Source organism: Denticeps clupeoides, chromosome 2 (assembly GCF_900700375.1).
Source record: "Denticeps clupeoides chromosome 2, fDenClu1.1, whole genome shotgun sequence".
Lineage (NCBI taxonomy): Eukaryota > Metazoa > Chordata > Actinopteri > Clupeiformes > Denticipitidae > Denticeps > Denticeps clupeoides.
In genome coordinates, this window is record NC_041708.1 from 22804492 (window position 1) to 22823764 (window position 19273).

Genomic DNA, 19273 nt, shown 5'->3' on the forward strand with positions numbered 1-19273 from the left:
AAAGAGCGTCTGTGGGGGGAGTGAGGTGACCATGAAAGAAAGAAGGTGGAAAGTGAGGAAAACAAGTGTATCCGTTGATGAAAGAAAGGAAATACAAATCAATGCCAGGTGTTTGGTGTAAAAAATCAAGGCCCCTCCCCTCTTCATCTCAAATACCAATTATATTTTCTGCTAGGCTGCAAATTCATTTATTATACAACAAAACAATTTAAACAATTCAACACAAAAGATTTGGAAACACTGATTTTGTGACGCCTAGGTGGTCCTGGGTTTGCCAGGTGCCACCCATTCACATCTGTGCTTGGTCCTACTCTGCCACCGGTTAGGTAGGAGTGATTAGAACCCTTTATATTTTAGTCTCTCCCACACCCTGAGTCCTGCATTAATAATTTTGTTTCTGTGTGCTGCATGCATTTTCTGTTTGGTCTGTTGCACCTTTTTCCATTTCATTTAGTGTTTGTGCCTCTCCCTTCAGATTCTGCCATGGCATGACAGATTTCAATTAAATGAGATAAAAATGTTTTACTGCTTACAGTAAAAAAGCAATGTACAGGATTTTCTGTATTTAGAATGTTTAGAATTCATTTTTACATCTTTAAAAAAACAATCCGAACTCTCAAATGTGAATGTGGATGACAGTCAAGTGTATATAAAGAATATCAAGCTCAATCTGTAGTATAAAATGTCGTTTCCCATCCTGAGAAATAAGGATGGGAACGTGGATCAATTCAGAGCCTACGTCTCAGACGCCGTGTACTCCATCTCCCTCGGCAATGTGACAATTACGAAAGAAAACCAGGTCGGCGCAGCTCCCACCCAGTTACACAACCAGGTCGCAGCGGGGGTCACGTAGGAGGGAATACTCTCCCCAGTCTGGATGCGAGACAGACGGTTCCCAGTCTGACCCGGTCTGGGGGCGTCCAGGACTTCCCGTAACCGGCAATCGGCCCAGCTCGGAGCTGCGGGGGCTTTTCTCTGAGCTGCAGATGCTGCCGGTTTCTCTCGAGTGTTTGGGTGTCTGTTTCTAGTTTTTCAAAGCATATTGTTATATGTTCGGCACAAAGACACAGTGTTTTTTCCCGGTGAGATTCGGCAAAAGTGGGAAGGTTGCTGGAACACGGAGGCCCCGAGTGTTGACTGAGGATGGGTTAAGAAAAGACCCATTAAAACCAAAAAAAGTATAGAAAAATAGCCGCATGTAGGTGCATGGCATTTGGGTTCACATGCAACAAAAACTCCAGTCCATCTGATAGCCATTTATTATTCTCTCTGGTCAGAACGAATAAAGTACTCAAAAAGGACCCAGTAAAAAGAAAAAAACAAACCCCTTCAAAGACAGAAAGGAATAAGTAGAAGACGTACTTGAGGGCATCATCTCCACTCACAGCACTCCCTGTATGGGCCAGTTTAAAGCCCCTGCTCTATTTTCTCATATTTAATTCTCCTTTTGTCATTATAAACAGTGAATATTGTGTCTCTGGCTTAATGAACAGATCCAATGCATTATTTTTTGCATTGCATTATTCACTAAAGTTTTGTGTCTGTTGTTGGAGTCATTTGGCTTCATACTGGTCACATGATTCATTAATATTTCATAAGTATTGACACTATCTCATCATCTGAAGGATGCATTTTGTTACAAATTAACTTTGAATATTTTTTGTCAAAGGTTACTGTGACCTACAATCTTCATGCTTAACTGAGAAGAATTTAGCAAGAGGTCTACAAGGCAAACATGTGCACCTGAAATCAATTATGAAATGATTTAGGGTCAAAGGTCACCAATCATCCAACCATCATGCAAATCCATCCACCTAATTCAAGATCTTGTGATATCTCTTTATATAATCATCAATGCCCATGTTCTTTCATTTGTCCAAAATATGCAGCAACACTGTTGCGGAATTTTCAAATTTCAGATGGTTCCCCCATCTGCACGTGCGATGTAATGTTAACACACATTTTATGACGTACATACGTAAGGCCTTTTAATAATGAATGGCCTACAGCTTTTCATCCGCTGCATGGTCCAGGGAGATTATATTGCCGCTATTCTCTCTGGTTGTCTTTTGTCTCAATGTGTTGTCACCAGCCAGGTAATGCTAACAGGGCCGAGAAAGAGAGGCGATCCGGTTTCTGAAGTGGTTTAATCACTCTCTGTTGTCTCACAAAGCCGAGTAATGTAAACAGACCAGAGAGCCTGAATTCACTTCGCCTCGCTGCCATCAGCAGAGGAAGTGACCAGGGCGGTCCAGCCCACTTATTCAACAGACGTCCGCCACACAAAACATGGCTCGCATTGTTTCCGTTTTTTGTCTCTGCGGTACTTTTCCTGCCCTCTAATCCATACTGGGCAGGCTGTAAAAGCTGATTCGAAGACAAACAGCACTTAGCGTGTTTGTCTGTTCGAGCGATCCGCCTACCCGGTTCACACGACACCGCCGGGCCGCTCCCCAGCGACACGCAGGACTGGCATCTTAATCATTTCAATCTTCAGAGCTTATGCTGGTGTTTGAGTGATATTTTTATCGTTTTATGAGGCGCGCAGAAGCAGGAGTCAGGCCAAAGCGGCTCATTATTGTGTGAATGCTTTGCGGCAGAATAGTTAACATGAAGAAAGCGGTGACAGTCTGGAGCACTGACAGTACAATGTTTTGCGATACCACAATGAAATGAAGGTGTTTTAACTGATTTAATAGTTAATACATTAACTGAATTAGAGTATTTTGCTGGTATTATTAATGCAACATTCACTAGTTCACCTGAAATGCTTGAATTGTCCAAAAAACATCTTCTTGGTCAGAAATACTCACAGCAACATATCTCAAATGAAAAATAATCGGAAAAGAATTCAATATAAGCATTTTGTACAATGTCACAATAAATCTAACTGCACTAGATAATGATCCCGTTGATGAAGGCATGTTGGCATTAAAATCTAACACCCACAGAAAGTTGCCATGAAAATATCACCTTTAACTCCAACCTGGCATTCCAGCCTGGTTGTTTCTGGAAGGGACACTGGGACACCCCTGACACTGCATCTTGTCTCATTTTATGGTCACAAGGTCACATGACTACCCTCTGCTCAACGACGGTGTGGGGGGAAAACTGTTTCACTACAGAAGATACTTAATTCCAATATGTAATGATGGAAAAGTCCATGATGGTTTTTCGGGCAGGGCAACGCTCACTCACCGCTTTGGCCTCGTCATCGGAGCTCTCGCTCAGTTCGATCTCCTCCTCCGGAAACTCCACATCCGACTCTCCGGGTGCGATTGGCACACTGATGGTGAGGTTGGGGTTGGTCATGTAGCTCTCGCCGTCTTGCCGTCCAATGATGCTCATGGTGCCGTTGCCCTCGGCGTGGTGAGCCTGCTGGCTGAGTCTCTTCAGCTTCAGCATGGCCTTGGCCTCCTTGGCCTTCTGCCGCCGACGTTTGAAGTCGCCGTTGAAGCAGTCGCGGACGATGTGGCGCGTCCAGGCTGCGGCCCTCTGGATGCGGGCGATGGCGATCTGCAGGTTGTTCATTTCTCCATCATCGTCAGGGGCCGCGAGGTTGTCTGAGCTGAACGAGCTGAGCAGCAAGGCTAAGAAAAGGTTGAGGAGCTACAGAGGAAGGAAGAATAGATGAAATGTTACAGTTCAAGTTGAGCTGGCAGCAATCTACCATCATTTACAGCCATTGCAGTGTGGTTTCCTGAGTCTTTCCCGAGGTTCTGGTTGGTAAACATTGGTGCCACAAGTAAGTGCGAGGGATGCTGGAGCAGGTATTAAATGTCAGGCCTCTGATCTTCACACTGTAGGATAAAGGCCACACAAAGGCATCACCGTCTAGTCATACAAATCGTCTCAGTTCTGATTTCCCACTTTTTGTAGTTGAATATTACTGAAATCCCGAAGATGAACTTTTTTTTTGTTGCTTTGTTAAACCAGACCAAAGATCTGTCATCATACCAATAGAACTCTGTTCATAAAAATGTCATTAAAGTTCTTCTTCTCCAACAATCAGATAACTATAAATCTGTTTATTACTCTAAATCATTATGACGTAAGATGTCACACTGTGAAAACCGGGCCCTGCGTGTCACTTTAAAATCCTGACATCAATTTTACGTTTATCAGATGCATAAATGGTAGTAAGTGGGGTTCGAACCCGGGTCTTCTGGTTCATAGGCGAGTGTGTTACCCACTAGGCTACTACCACCCCATTTTCAGCTTTATATGAATTTATCAGTTCATCTTTTGACTCAACTGCTTTAAACTTGCTTTAAATGTTACCATTGTCTGTGGTAAGTGGGCAGTATAATTAGCCATTTGCGTTTGCAAATTTAAACAGGAAAGCTGAAAGGGAAAGCGAGCCCGCGTCCAAATGAAGTTCTTCTTTCCTGCGCAAAAAAAATAAATAAAATAAATAAATGCAGGTGCTCTATCGGATATCCATGGCCTGGAGCAGTTGCCATGGCATCGCATTGTTTCGATCACCTGCACTGCCCGCTTCACAAAAGGCCTGTCTGACTGTGTGGCTTCACACTGAGACTCATTGTCTGGCCCTTTTGTACCAGCTTATCACTTTGACCAGGCCACCAAGTGGAAGGACATGGCCTACGGCCATATTAAGTGCCACCAGGTTGAGGGGGGAGACTCAGGGCAGCCAGACTGCAGCATCAGAACGTTATTCTGAGTGTCATATTTTGATAAAAAAAAAGTACACATAATTCGCATGTTATTGATATTTGAGGAAGTTTTATTTTTGCAATTTAAGTCCACGTTTATTGAATGCACAAATCGTATGAAAGAGTTTTTTTGGACTATTACGTAATGCACTACAAATTTATGAACTTTCCATAAGAAGCATGAACTGTCTTTAAAATGTGCTACTGTTCAGTTCAAATTATGGACTTGACATCACTTGAAGGAGAAGAAGTGGAACAAAGGGCACCCAGCTAGCGGTGGCAGAGACGAGAAGTAATTAGGCATCGGCTTTCGCCGTTTTGTGCCCTGCTAAATCTTGTCCAAATACAGATGCCTGAACTCCCTTTAAACACGGACCACGGACCAATTGACATGATCGTATCTGCAATATATCTGCAGTAATTTTTATTTTATTAAATTCATTATGCATAATGCAGCTGCATGTATATACTTTCCAAATCAATTTTATTGCATTATTTCTGTTGCCATCACAACCCAGCCTCTGGGAACGCATGTTGTATTATTGTATTAACTATTAAATCAGTTAAAACACCTTCATTTCATTGTGGTATCGCAAAACGTGCCTTTCTTTGTGCCAGGAGGCAACATTTCTGTTTCAGCAATATAGTTACTGGATTAAAAAAATCAACATAGTACCTGCATTTTCTATCATGCTATTCACATAAATAGTTCATCTCTGTAAGGGGTCAGGTGGGTTTCCAGAGGCTCTTGCAAGACAGCGTTTAACTACGATGCCTCTTTTATCATGTAACAATAAAGAAAGCTTCCATGTTCACTAGAAAGTTCCAGGAATCAGACAGAAACCTGGCATGCCTGATCACAACTCACATTTAGTGGACTAAGAGATTAGCCTATCTGGAATCACATATCACTTCAATCTTATTCTTAAATAGAGAGATTAGAATCTTGTCAATGGACTAAGGCCACACGAGGACATCTTCCTCCAAAATAGGAAAATTTCAATTTGATCTGGCCTTGCTTTCACACAAAGGGCCCAGAAATGTTATTTTCTAAAATGGGTTCCAGAGTGAATTTCTCTATTCTGCATGTCCGAGTGTCAAGTCTTACAGGTGTGGAGGGGGGTTAAAACATTGTATGTGCGACAACAGTTCAGATTAAAAAAAAGCTTGTGGGCAGCCATGAAAGGTGCCCGGGGAGCAGTGTGCTTTGCTAGCTGTGGTGTGGAGAGGGGAAAACGAACGGACATCACTGATAAACTGGCCCACCGTGAGCTGCTAATTAGTGATGCTGACTGCGTGGCGTTTGTTGTAAAGACAGCTCCAGCTCGTGGCCAGTTCAATAGGTGTGCGTTGCTCCAGCCGGGGTTATGTAACCCTCAGCGCAACATCACAACACAGGCATCGACGGAGCCTTTCCCAATTGCATAATAGCGAGGATAAAATAATGATGAAACAATGCCACTGGGTCAATACCTGGGGGGCAGAATTTCCATGAATGCGCCCGCAGACCTCTGGACCCCGGCGGGAAAGGTCACCGTTACTCAGTGGCGACTTCCGATTTATGAGGAAGCGCGTCGTGACTTGTGCGATATATGCTCATTTCCCTTCGATTGATCGGAGCTGAGAGTGCTCTTTGGATAAATGACCAGTGTCATCAGTGTCGGATGCGATTTATTTATTTATTTATTTATTTTAAAGGATCAATGTCACCGGCACTGCCTACTGAACCCGCTCTGGCTGAAGTGATATTGGCTGGTGCATGGGCACAGGCAGGAACTGACCAATGCCAACATCAAGGTTTCTGGTATGCAGCGTATAGCTTCACGGCCCCGCTGTTTGTGTGTGTGTGTGTGTGTGTGTGTGTGTATATATATATATATTTATACATATATATATGTTTTGAGCGAAATCCTGTCTGAATATCCATGGCAGTGGCATTATGGGCAAAGCGCTTGCAGAAATTCACCCAGTCTGGCAAATTCAGATGGACAGCTGTCAGCAGAGGGACGCCAGCCCATCTGTACCACTGCTTCGACAAAAAAAAAAAAAAAAAGAAAAAACGAGCTACAAATTTATAAATGTCAGGGAGCGCATGCAGATGCTGCCAGTCAATCAGATAATGGAAACCCTAAGAGAGCTACCACCATCCCACAGTTTTTTTTTCCTCTTTTCTTTCTAACAAAAAAGAGGGTTAAAGGTCAAGATGAAGCGTAGGCCTGTGTCACATTCAAAGGCCATGTTTTTTCAGCGGTCCCTGCAGGCAGGACTATATATTATATTCAGTTCAGTCGTCAGCCACACTCAGCTCCAGGGGGCCATTTAACTGGGCTGAGCGTCCCCTGGATCCCCTTGTACTGTCACCGTTATTCTTAATCAGTGACATTGTTCAAACCATTTCCCCATGTGTTACGTCCCAGGGTTTAGGGACAGAGAGGGACCAAACGCTGTCACGAGCCTCTGGCTGTCCATGTGGCTTAGGTATTGGCTGCATTAGCACACTTGCTCAAATACACTCAAACAAGTCCAAATGTTTCTTAGAGGCGGGTGAGGAGCGATAAAAATCCAAAAGGGCGTTCATCATGATAATTCATGCAATCTGCAATATGGCTGAGCAAATGCATTTTATTCTGATGCATTTGTTTTACTTATTTAGCTCAAAAGAAATGTATTTTGAACCACGGAGGAAATACAGTGCTGGGCAGACTGAGAAACTGAATGAAACTTGTGAAAGTGAATTGTGAACACTGCAGCACAGCAAACACAATGAAATGTGTCCCGGGGACCTTGGCGATTACAGGTCCGGTTCCTTACCCGCTAGGCCACCACTGCCAGTTACGTGACACTGTTTACCTGGGCCTGTATATTTAATATTTTTTTTGCATTGGCTTTTAGTTAGAATATCAATAATCAATATCTGATATCTGATTATAAATGCCACAAACACGAAAACTCTCATTTGAGTCTGTAGAACCATGGATTAGTTCAGAGAGTCTTCAACGACCTGTGTGTCTTCATTTGCCATGTTGAGATTGCATTGTGTTTTGCAGGCAGGGCTGCAGTAGTGATTTGAAATGAACAGAAGCGAGGAATAACCGTGGCCCACTCAGTGCCTGCTAACACCACATATATATATATATAAAATGGTGGCTGCGTGGACAGTCAAGGCCCCCCTGAGGCATAAATCAAGCCTTTGACTGCAGCGGGAGGGGGGCTTATGAAATAGCCCCCCGTCCAACGGTCCCTCCCCGCCACCCACTCAACAATCTGCAGCCTTGGACCAGGCAATATCAACATATTAAAAATCTCCTACGCCGAGCACATTCCCAGGTTCAGGGACCACGGGGGTTGGGAAATCGCACGCTATTGCCATCAATTTCCACTGTGGACGGCCGCACCTGAGCCCACCCCATTTAGCTAATTGGAGCCACCGGCCACACGATTGGCCTGGCCCGCTGCATTCGCGCTTGGGGCGACCAATGGGAAGCCTGGTAGAGAAAGCGGTGTGAAACGGCGTTTTGTGCGAGGATGCGCCAGGGATGGGTATTAGCGCCGACCTCAGGGCCTTGGCTGATAGATAAGCCTTGGATTGGGCATTAATGAAAAGCCTGTCCTATCGTATCAGCAATGAGAGGAGGAGGAGCACAGGAGCACAGGGAAGTGAAGCGAGAGTGCAGGTCAGACAGGGACGGGCAGGAAAACAGGCGAATCGAGAATGTCCGCTCCCCCCCTCCCTCCTCCCGTAACGTGAATCACCTACGAGGAATTGTGCAGTTGTGCCGTCGGCCTCCTGTTTGTGCCGGGAGAGATGTGCGCACTTGACTCGCGGTGACTCACAGCGATTCAAAAACTTAAAGGCGTCGGGGGGAGAGAGAGAGAGAGAGAGAGAGAGGGAAAAAAAAAAAGTGGGTGATTAACTCTGTGTAGGTGGTGAGTTAAGATTCCTGTTCTGTTCCGGAGAAAACAGAACGTTCAGGGCGCTCTATCGCTTCCAGATGTTCGCCGTGTCCCCCTGAGGTGGTAAAAACGAGCCACATGTCACACTTGGCTGCTGACGGGGCACAGGGAAGACGAGCCCTCCCTATATGACTCTTCTGAACACCTCCTCATAATTACATGTGATTTAACCTATGGGAACAGGCCATACTGCACACACAGACAGACACACACACACACACACACACAATAGTAGTGCAGGTGAAGGGCAGCACAACTCGCAAGAATTGGCCCAGAGGGAAGACTTGAGCGTAATTGGGCTCACACTTGATTGCGTTGCGCTGCTGAGGTGATCGTTACGGCGTGTTGTTTGGGCACGATACGTTTCAAGCTCTCGTATTTTTTTTTTTTTGGGACAATTAAAACACTGTGTAAAAACGCGGCACTATCTGGCATGACATTCATTTGCGTGACGGTCCCCTCATGGTCAGAAACAGCAGATGTACTTAAGTAAAGAGTGCGGCGCATTTGGCGAGAAGTAATACCGCACTAACATAGAAACGGAATATAGAAACGTGCTGCGTTTCTATATTCTGTTCCGTGATGAGGACGATGGCCAGAGTTCGGTGAATGCTGCTGTCCGTCCACCACTGGGAGACCCCTCTGGAGACCCCTGTACTGACCCCATGGAACCCCTGCTTCCATGTTAGTTTGTGGATGAAGCGCTATGAAGAACGAGGGAGCTCCTGTTGTTGTCAGTCATAATCTATATATTCCAGACAGTTAAAACGACCATTTCTTTGCTGTTCCTGAAATAAAAAATCGACACAATTACGCACGTTCTTGCTGTCACAATGGCTAACGTATAAAAGAATAATGCATTAAAAGTGTCCAGTTCAGGCAATCTTGTGGAAAATTCAGAATGGCGCCTCTGATGACTATTATCTTTCTGTTGCATGTCGACAAACACACGAGCTTCGTAAAATGACGGCTATTGAGAACATGACTACTCTTCTGAGGCCAGCATGCTGGATCAGAGATGCACATCACCTTTGTTTTGGCACGCCTTCTGTTGAATAATCTGTGGTTTTCATCAGGAAGGGGAGGACACCAGTGCACAACGACTGCGGCTGGCAAACCATAAACTCCTCCGTTCCGCTCGAGGACCTCATAATGAAATAACGAACGCACTTCAGAAATCACGAAGAGCCGGCGGCTGCTAATGATGCCGGCTGGCTTGAATAGGGTTGGGGCTGATTGATGTGAGTCTGTGTTGCTGTAAAGATTCTCCCCACTCAACTTTTTACTTCAAATTAAATCAATATTTGTCCCATATTTGTCATTGCATCCTTCATTTACCTTATCAACACAATTTTTCAGAACCTGACCAGCACAACCTGAAATAACTGGGATACATTTTTGAATGTGAAGAACCATAATGCAAGTTAACATATTATTCCAGATTTTATATAAACACTGGGATTTCTGATGGATTGGCGGCTCCATTTACAGTGATGTAAGTCAGGTGTGATCCATGACCTTTAAGGGTTATGGATGCTTTATTATTTATAAACAGGGCTTTGTGATTTAACAATATATCTGTTTTATTAATCACCTTATACATTGTACTGTGATAACACACACACACACACACACACACACACAAATTGGGCAATTTCTGTTATATCATGTTCACTGGTTCCTTTCATAATGAAGGTACTTTTATTAGTTGCGGCAGTAGGAAATCAGTGGCGTCATTTCAGCTACAAGCCTGGGTGGGTGTGGGTGGAGTGGGAGACGTAGGCACGTGCAGGTAGCCTGACCCCGATGTCCCGTGTCACCGAATCCCCTCCACCCAGCAGTATGTGAAAGAGTAGAACCGATAAGCAATTCCCTGACGTCAGTGCAGGCCCTGGGCTGAGACAAATTCGGGTTTGGGGAGGGGGGCGGAGTCAATTTGCAAGTGCAAGTGAGGCCAGCGGCGCACCCATCACTGGGCAGCACATAAATATACATTACGCTCACCGAGACAAGGCAGAGTTTACACAAACAGAAGCTGACAGGCTAAATGTGAGCATGGGCACATGCTCTGGTGTACACACACTAACACACACCGGCTCCCGTCCATCTATAAATACCCCGATTCCGGCCTGGGGGGTCCTGCTTATGAGAGATGGGTCATCCCAGTCCAGGTGGGCTGTGACCACACCCACTCCGGCAGCATATTAAATTTTAAATCTCGTGCAGTTTGCGCTACGGCTTGTTTCTGCTCGGCCGTTCACGCGTGAAATGAACGCGGCCGGCCAGGTAGCTCCGTTGCGCATCTCGCGTGTCCGCCACGGGTACGACCGTCCCGTCTCCAGTTCTCCGGGCCTAAAAATAGGCCATTATCAGCCACGCGCAACCAGGGGCAGCTGACCGGTGCTATCACACGCCACCTCGCCGGAGACAACAGGTGGCCAACGTGTCTGTCCACCATCGAGATTCCGACCGATAACCGGAACAGATGAAACGTAACAAAGTCCTTCGCTTCATGTGGCAAATTAGCTTGCATTGTCAGTGGCGGAATTTCACCCCGATTCACCTTTCCTCCACCAATCAGATTCTATCCTGCCTGTTGACAGAATTCAAAACCTTGATCTCAGTTCTGATAGGTCAGAGGTCAAGGTTCTAGGCCCTGATAATGAGATATGTCACATTAACACCCACAGGGGACATGCTAAACATGCATCATATGCGCTAACAATTAATGGTGGATAAAAATATGAATACAACATTTTGCGACATCAAAATCGAATTCCACTTGACGCCGGTACATTGGATGGTTGCAGCAGTGCATTAGCACCTAGGTTTGTACACAACACGCAGCAGCCAATGGCCTCTATTTCACAAGAGGAGCGGTGCAAGCACTCTAACACACCAACACAAACACACACAACACACACATTACCACTAACAGGTCACCGCCCTGGATACCTAAGATCCTGTGACAGACAGAATTGACTTCCACAAGGAGCCCAACGCACAGAGGGAGAGCCTGGTCCTGATATCAATATTAATATTTCCAGAAATTCTGACGTTTCTTCGAACCAGCGCGGCCGACCAGCCTGACATTTCGGCGGACTTTGATCGAGGGCTCAGTGCGCAACTCTCCGCCTCGTTTTACATAATTGGTGCTTTAATTAGCACTTCCCCAGCTCTCACCGATATTCTTGGCTGGGTCAGTGGCTTATTGATTTTAACGTGTCCCTTTCCAGCCGCATTGTCCCGTGACACACGTCTTGCACACCTATGGAACGTGCTGGGCCCTGGACCATCTGATAGCGGCGCCTTCGCCTCTCCGGTTACCGCTCCCCCGCTTTGAATAATTCTGATTATTCACACAGGTGCATGCTGCTTCCATCTGCGCTGATGACTGATGAGGAGCGTGCGCGCGCACACACACACACACACACACACACACACGGTTGCCAAATAGGGTACAAAACATACACATGCTACACCCAGACATATTTCTGCTACATCAACATAGAAATAAAGCCCAGTAAAATGGCCAGTTTTTGAGTGTAAGGATGTTAATAATGTCCCAGATTACCTCAACTGCTTTTAGGCTCGTGAAAGAAGTCGTAGTACTCCGACAGTCAAAACAATTTGAGATTAAAACTCTTAAGTAAAACTCTTAAGTACCACATAATGCACCAATAATGCTACACCTTTTGGATGGAAATTATTTTACTTAATTTCTTCAGAGATGCTTAAAGGACCATTGCAGATTACATCTTTTGTCCACATTTCGAATACTGAGTGCATTGTGATGTAGACTTCATCGTTCATTTAATTGTACAGTAGTGTTTCAGGAATTAACTTGACATAATTTGATTATTTTACCTGAAAATATGTTAGTACTGAATGTCCATCCGTTGAATAATATGACGATTAGTATTGTGATGTGATGAATGTTATAGTCATAAATTTCTCTGAAAACAATATATCACCAAGCGATATATTTTTGATGGTTACTGGGCATGTGCAAGCCTTCCAGTGTGTGCTCTGACACGAAGAAAAAAATCAAACGATTACCGCTTTTCAATTAGTGCTGCTGCAGTGGCCCGAAACGAAGACATACGTTCTCACAAGCCAGAGAGTGTTTGTCCTCAGCCTCCACCCGTTGGACCACAGGGGTCAAAAGACGAGGCATGTCGAACAAGAAAAATGACATGTGCTACATAAACATGCGTAAGCAGATAAGCAAATGAGCCGGGCCACTGGGGGCGGCCCCACAGAGCGGGATAATATTAGCATTTGATACATTTGGCTGGGTAATTGCTGCTGTTTCTCACTTGCCTAACGGAGGCATTGGAGCCCACTGAGGCCGAGCCATACCAACGCCTGATTACCGTCATATTTCGCCGACGCCTCTCTGTTCATTGGGAGCTAATTAAGCATTCGACGGACGTCAGCAAGTTCCAGCATGCTTTGCTGCCAGTGAGTCGATGCAAAGTAGGGCTTGATATAGTACAAATCAAAATCTCATGCCATTAGAACAACAATTAAAAATTGAAGTGTTACCCTTTAGGCGTTTTTTGTTTTTTTTGTACTCAATCTTCTAATATAAAGCACTGGCTCCCGGTAACAGACCACTTCTAGATTTCCAGAACGTTTAGTAAGCACCACGCGGCGGGAAAAGAATCTGTCAGATGTTGGACATTTTAGCAATGCCACACATCTGTGCTGCTTACGTAACGGGCCCCGTATATCACTGTCTCTTTCCACCGGCGCACTGACAAGGGCCCATGCTGGCCAGTCCAACAATGTGTGGATCAGTGGCTGCACCTGTCCATGTGTCAGTTAGGATGGAAAAGCCCTCGTCCTCACAGTCTTGAGGACAAAGCCTCACACCATGTACACACACACATGTTAACTCCAGCTTTGTGGGGACATTTTACTCTGCACACACTCCACAATTATTCCTAATACATTCCAGTATACATGCTACATATTTTGTATGAATTACTAATTTTCTTGCAAGAATAACATTACAGTGAATGATTCTGCATTCGGTTCTATGTATATAAAAACATGTTGTTTACTAAGATGAAATATGGTTCATTTTTTTACGCAGGCAGGTAATTATGGTTACGTATATTAGACAAATATACCTGTAACAAACCAACCTGTAAAAAATGCAAACAAAAGCCCAAGAAAGCCTATTAATTTCATGGGTTGGTTGCTCAGACTGGGTGACAATGGAGGTATTGGGGTACATTGTGTTAATATGAAAGTATTGGCAACTTTGTGCAACAACAACAATGCAAATTTACTTCCTGAAATCCGACCTTGACAGCTTTGCAGTTCTGTTTCGTGAATATACTGATCTGCATCTTTCATAACATCACTGCTTCCAGCGACACACAACAGACTGGCTGGGAACTGACCAGCAGACAGACCAAATACAACTCGGGACTCCTGTGGCATCCAGAGCTGTGAACTCAGAGGCATGTGACCTACAGCAGGATGCCCCCTCAGCGGACCGTGTTGTTATCCCAGTACTGAAAAAGTCATAAAGATTAGCCCTGGGCGTTGCCAAAACCTCCAGATATGACAAAAACTGGAGCGAGGGATCGCAGCAAAGTGAAAGAGGGAGGGAGAGGCGCTGCGGGCGCGGTGACACAAGCCAACGATGGTGACAGTGATGTGGAAAAGGCTGGGTTGTGCAATCTGAAACATAGCAAAGCTGACATCAGGGACCCTGCAACCTTTTCGTGAAGAAAGTGGAGTGCTGCTTCGGTGTCTGATCACTCGAGTGATAGCTGTCCATAAAGCTCCGTTTCAAGTCGTCCAGACGTCCACATTTCTAATCCCATTATAATAAAAACTACAGATGAAAACATTTATGGAGATTATTCAATGCATATAGTTGTTTTCCTTTGTGTATGTTCTGCACAACATATATAACATATATTCAAGTTAAGTAAAGTTTCTACGATGTTTTTACACTGTGGTGAAGTTTTTACACTGTGGTGAAGTTTGATCTACATGTTTAGGTAGACTTTAGGCAATGTAACACAAAACACTGTAATCTGTAATGTAATGTAATCAGACTGATTGGAATCATATGGCATGTTTCAGTCTGTTGGCAACATCTCTTGAACTTTTCTATACATTCATGGTTGAACCTAGGTGCAGGTTCGCAAAACATTCGCAAAACTTTAAAAGTAGGACTTCCTGTGTTGAAAGCCATTCAAATTACACAATTTTCAATAAAACAGAATTTAAAACAAGGCAATGACTTACTACAAGGTTCCCAATCACCATGACCAGCATGAAGACCACGATGCAGATGGGCTGCCCAGCCACTTCCATACAATCCCACATGGTCTCAATCCACTCTCCGCACAGCACCCGGAACACGATGAGGAACGAGTGGAAGAAGTCCTTCATGTGCCACCGCGGCATTAAACAATCCCTGGAGATCTTGCACACGCATGTCTCGTAGTTCTTGCCAAAGAGCTGCATGCCCACCACAGCAAAGATAAATACGATGATGGCCAGCACCAGCGTCAGGTTTCCCAGTGCACCCACCGAGTTGCCTATGATCTTGATCAGGGTGTTTAAGGTGGGCCACGACTTTGCCAGCTTGAAGACCCTGAGCTGTAATGAAACAGAGAGATCTTTATTAACACAGTTCAACCTAACATCCACAGATCATTGCCGTTAATTAAGCGGTAAAGCCCTAAATAATTCCAGCATGCATACCTCTACACAGGTAATTGTAATACATATATATTATCTGTGCATGGAACTTTACTGTATATAATTCTATACAGGAAATTACAGCAGAATCACATCCGTACAGAGACATTTTTGTGGAGTATCTTTATATTTTGAACAACTCTGAGAATCAATATATCCTCTTTGTAAGTGTTTTCGGATGGCAGACAGGTGAATAAATGCCATTGGAAGCTAATATACTTTAGGGTTTGATGTGTGTGTGTGTGTGTGTGTGTGTATTGGATTACTCTTCAGAAGTCTGCACCCAACTTATGTAAGGGAATTTATTTGACTTGAAAGAAAATCTTTTTTTCCCCACAAATACCAGTTTTGTTGGCGAAACGCATGAGAGGAGCTTTGTTAATCTGCTGACTAAGATTACTCAGCAAGTCCGTCCTTTAACTGGCGACACTTCAAAGGCCTCGGCTGGTCAGAGGGTATATCACACAACCTTTCCCGGCAGTGTGCTCTCTCAAACCTCCATAGACTTTGCCATCACAAACACTGGACATCAAATCAAACATCACGGAAAGGAGGGTCCCAAAATGTCTGCCGGCTTTGTCCGCTCACTTGACATATAATGCGAGCGCAGCCACAGGTTCACGCCGTGTGGAAATGACATCTCCACTCAAGCCTCCTCAGATTTTTCTGTTCTGCTTCTGTGGCTTCCTCGGCCTGCAGGGTGTGGTTTTATTCACAGTTATCACTGTGAACACACTTGAGAGCTTAAAATCGGTGATTGAAACTAAAAGCAAAAATTGTGAGGTGCTCTTGTGCCAAGCAACTTTTTGGCATAAGCGAAACCTCGAGAAAAATGTGTCGCCGTTACTGTATGAAGTTATTGTGAGGTGTGTAATATTCACAGTGCTCACAAATGTTAGCGCTGACATTGATTAATACCGTGCATCGTGGTCAATGTGTGTTTGGAAGGCTACAAAATATCAGGGCGTCTCTTCAAGTGTGGAACGCGTCCAGATACCTGTGCAGCGGCTAACAAGCCCATTTGTTTACCGGGTTCCGCTAAGGACAAGCAGCTGTTCTGCTGACTTCACAGCCCTGCCTCGTTCTTCTGCGCTGTGCACGGCACTTCATTAGCGGCAGACGCAGCGGCAAACGGGCGGTGACAGTGCGAGGACAGGGACACATGGGACTGTGGTGGGGGTTGGGGGGACGCTCACCAGTCTGAAGGATCGCAGAACGGACAGGCCCTCCACGTCAGACAGGCCCAGTTCCATCAGGCTGAGGCAGACGATGATGCTGTCAAAAATGTTCCACCCCTGCTGGAAGTAGTAGTATGGGTCCAGCGCTAGGATCTTGAAGACCATCTCGGAGGTGAAGATCCCGGTGAAAACCTTCGACAACACGAACAGAGGGACGGGGGGGTTGGAGAATTAGAGAGAGAGAGAGAGAAAGAGTGAGAAATGTAAGTGCCACGAATATATCCACGGTTCAAGTGCCATCGATTCTTCATTACACTGCACATCGGTGCTCCGTCTGCAAATACATCGGCCCGTGGCTTTTAAGTTAGATCAATCGTAAAAGGCAGCCGTGGCGGCGCTTGGTATCATTGTTGCAGGAGGCAGAACAAACAGGTACAAATTATGTTAAAATATTTTGTAACTTTCCTGGCAAATTGCTTGGGAGGAAAAAAAAAAAAAAAGTGTACAGCTTTTGTTGTCTGTGTGAAATCTTTCTTTTTATCCTTCAGTAAACTACTGACCACACACCGCTCCCCGGGCGCCTTTCATGGCTGTTCGCTGCCCCCCAAGGTGATGGTTAAATGCAGAGGACACATTGCTCTGCTGCAGTGTTTTGCAATGGCAGCAACTTCACTTCCAAGAAAAGTGTTTTTTAAAATTTAAATCAAAACCGAACATTATTTGAGAGCTTCCCTTTCATATGTTTATCTTAGTTTTGCCGAAAAAAATGGCACTTCTCACCCCTCAAACATTTTGACACAGGAAGGGATCGACAAAATCGAATGAAAAAAAGTCCAAATGAAATAGGAGGAGTAAGCCCTTTAATTGTTCGGTGAGATTTTGATTGATCTTATTGTCTAATCAGCAGATCATCAAGTTGAAGAACGCGTGCTGGAATGGATGCCACTGACATAGAGAGGCAATTTTTTTGAAGTGGTCTCTCCTATTTTTTTTTTTTTCTCCAGAGCGGATGATGATTCCGGACGTGTTCAGTGATGGGGGTTCAAGGCTAAATGACCTCCGAATCACATCCTTCCTCAGTAAATAACAGCATAAAATCTCTCAATTTACGCCAGAGAAAATGAAATCTGTGCCACATGTCACAAAAGAAAAACAAACAAAACAAATGCTGTTTCAAGCACATCCTCAGCACTTTCATTTCGGCATGACAGATTAGTCCTCTGTCACCGGATACAGTAGGCGTGTCAGCAGCCACCACTGCTGGTCTGCTGCCGGGGTTCGGAGCGTGGCACGCAAAAAGGCCAGAGCAGCTGTGACAGGTCTGCTTTTTTCTTCCCGGTCCTTCCACCCCCTTCAGTCACACTCTGCTTGTTGTTCCTCAAGGATGTGTGGTTGGATGTGACACGGGATACGTGACACGCTGATGAAGAGGGCGGAGAGATGCAAGGGGGTGGCAGGGGCGAGAACTGAGCTTCAGAGGCCCCGGCTCTGCAAATCTGGGAGTCCTGGCTAGTGTCACGTACGCCAATTAACGCTCAAAGCCTTCTACGCTCAAAGCCTTCTCAGGTTCTAGAAGGTTCTTGATAGAAATCTCTGAGATTTGGAGAACTTCCTCTTGTCTTAAACTGCTATTTGGGCCCTGGTTTAAAATAATATCAATCTTTTGACACTAACAGCTGTAGTTTACAGAAAATGAAAATCCTTTCAGGTCCACATGCCTTCATGTTTGTATCTTTAAACACTACAGAGATCATTCATATAGGCAGTTAATTATTGTATTATTATAATATTTTATGCATGTTGTGTAAAAACTGCATGGAATGTTTAAAAGAATATAGCAGTGCCGTTATAGTCCCAAAAATGGCAAATGTTGATAAATGCTGTAAATGTATAAATTGGGGTTTGACTGCACTGAAACCACATTGCTTGGAACCGCAATGATCTAAAAGCAATTTTTAATCAAATCCATGTCAAATAAACGCTCCAAACGACTCATGCGTGGTGTCAGCTATGCCCGTCTCTTGTGAAATGCCACCCTTGCATTAAGGTTGAGGGACGCCACGCGCTGATTATTTTCTAAGGTGCTTTCCCCCGTAGGCTATGAGGCAGCCCAGCATCTAAAGCACATTTAGGCGCGGCTAATAAAGACGTGCATTTCCCACATTAACATGATTTCGTGACTTTTACAGACCTTGTTGCATGAGCAATTTTAGCAGCATTTAAAATATCAAGATGCCGTCTGAATCAAGAAACACAGCGAGAGTGGTTGCCTCAGGGCTCCGAATAATCCGTTAAAATTTGTGTTACTAGCAGCAAGGACATCTACATTTTCAAATGCACAGGCTCATATTCATACAGTTTCAATATGTGAAGTATCATTTTCTAACATCATATTTGGCGCAATTCTTGAAATCATTTCTGATTTTTAACTGTGTATTGCAAAAACACTGTACCACAGAATAGGGTGATATCAGCACTCCCATTTCCGTATAGCGACTATTTTTTGTGTGTCTGTAAGAAGTGTGTGTTGAATTATGCAGGATCAGGGTCAGTGTCCCACACAGGCTAATTCATAATCGATAGGTCGGTGAAAGCACTGGATGCTGGTTTCCTTCGCCTCAGATTGTGCCGCTGGAGCAGCGGGGCTCATCTCAGGCCTAGTGACTCACATGGGCTGAGTCAGACTGGCCGAGAGTCTCTATCGCCATACCGGTGGAGAGGTGTGCAGCAAAG

At 44.7% G+C, this 19273-nt stretch overlaps 1 protein-coding gene across 4 annotated transcripts in view; it reads right to left on the minus strand.

The window, feature by feature from the left end:
- The window catches only part of scn5lab (sodium channel, voltage gated, type V-like, alpha b), an 80193-nt gene that overhangs the window by 18951 nt on the left and 41969 nt on the right, over positions 1-19273 (minus strand). For all 4 annotated transcript variants that reach the window (XM_028969543.1, XM_028969545.1, XM_028969544.1 and 1 more), the window contains 3 exons: positions 16559-16732; positions 14904-15260; positions 3199-3609 (listed from right to left, as the gene is read on the minus strand). In XM_028969543.1, the coding sequence (XP_028825376.1) occupies positions 3199-3609; positions 14904-15260; positions 16559-16732 (942 nt within the window). The remainder of the gene's footprint in view (positions 1-3198; positions 3610-14903; positions 15261-16558; positions 16733-19273) is intronic.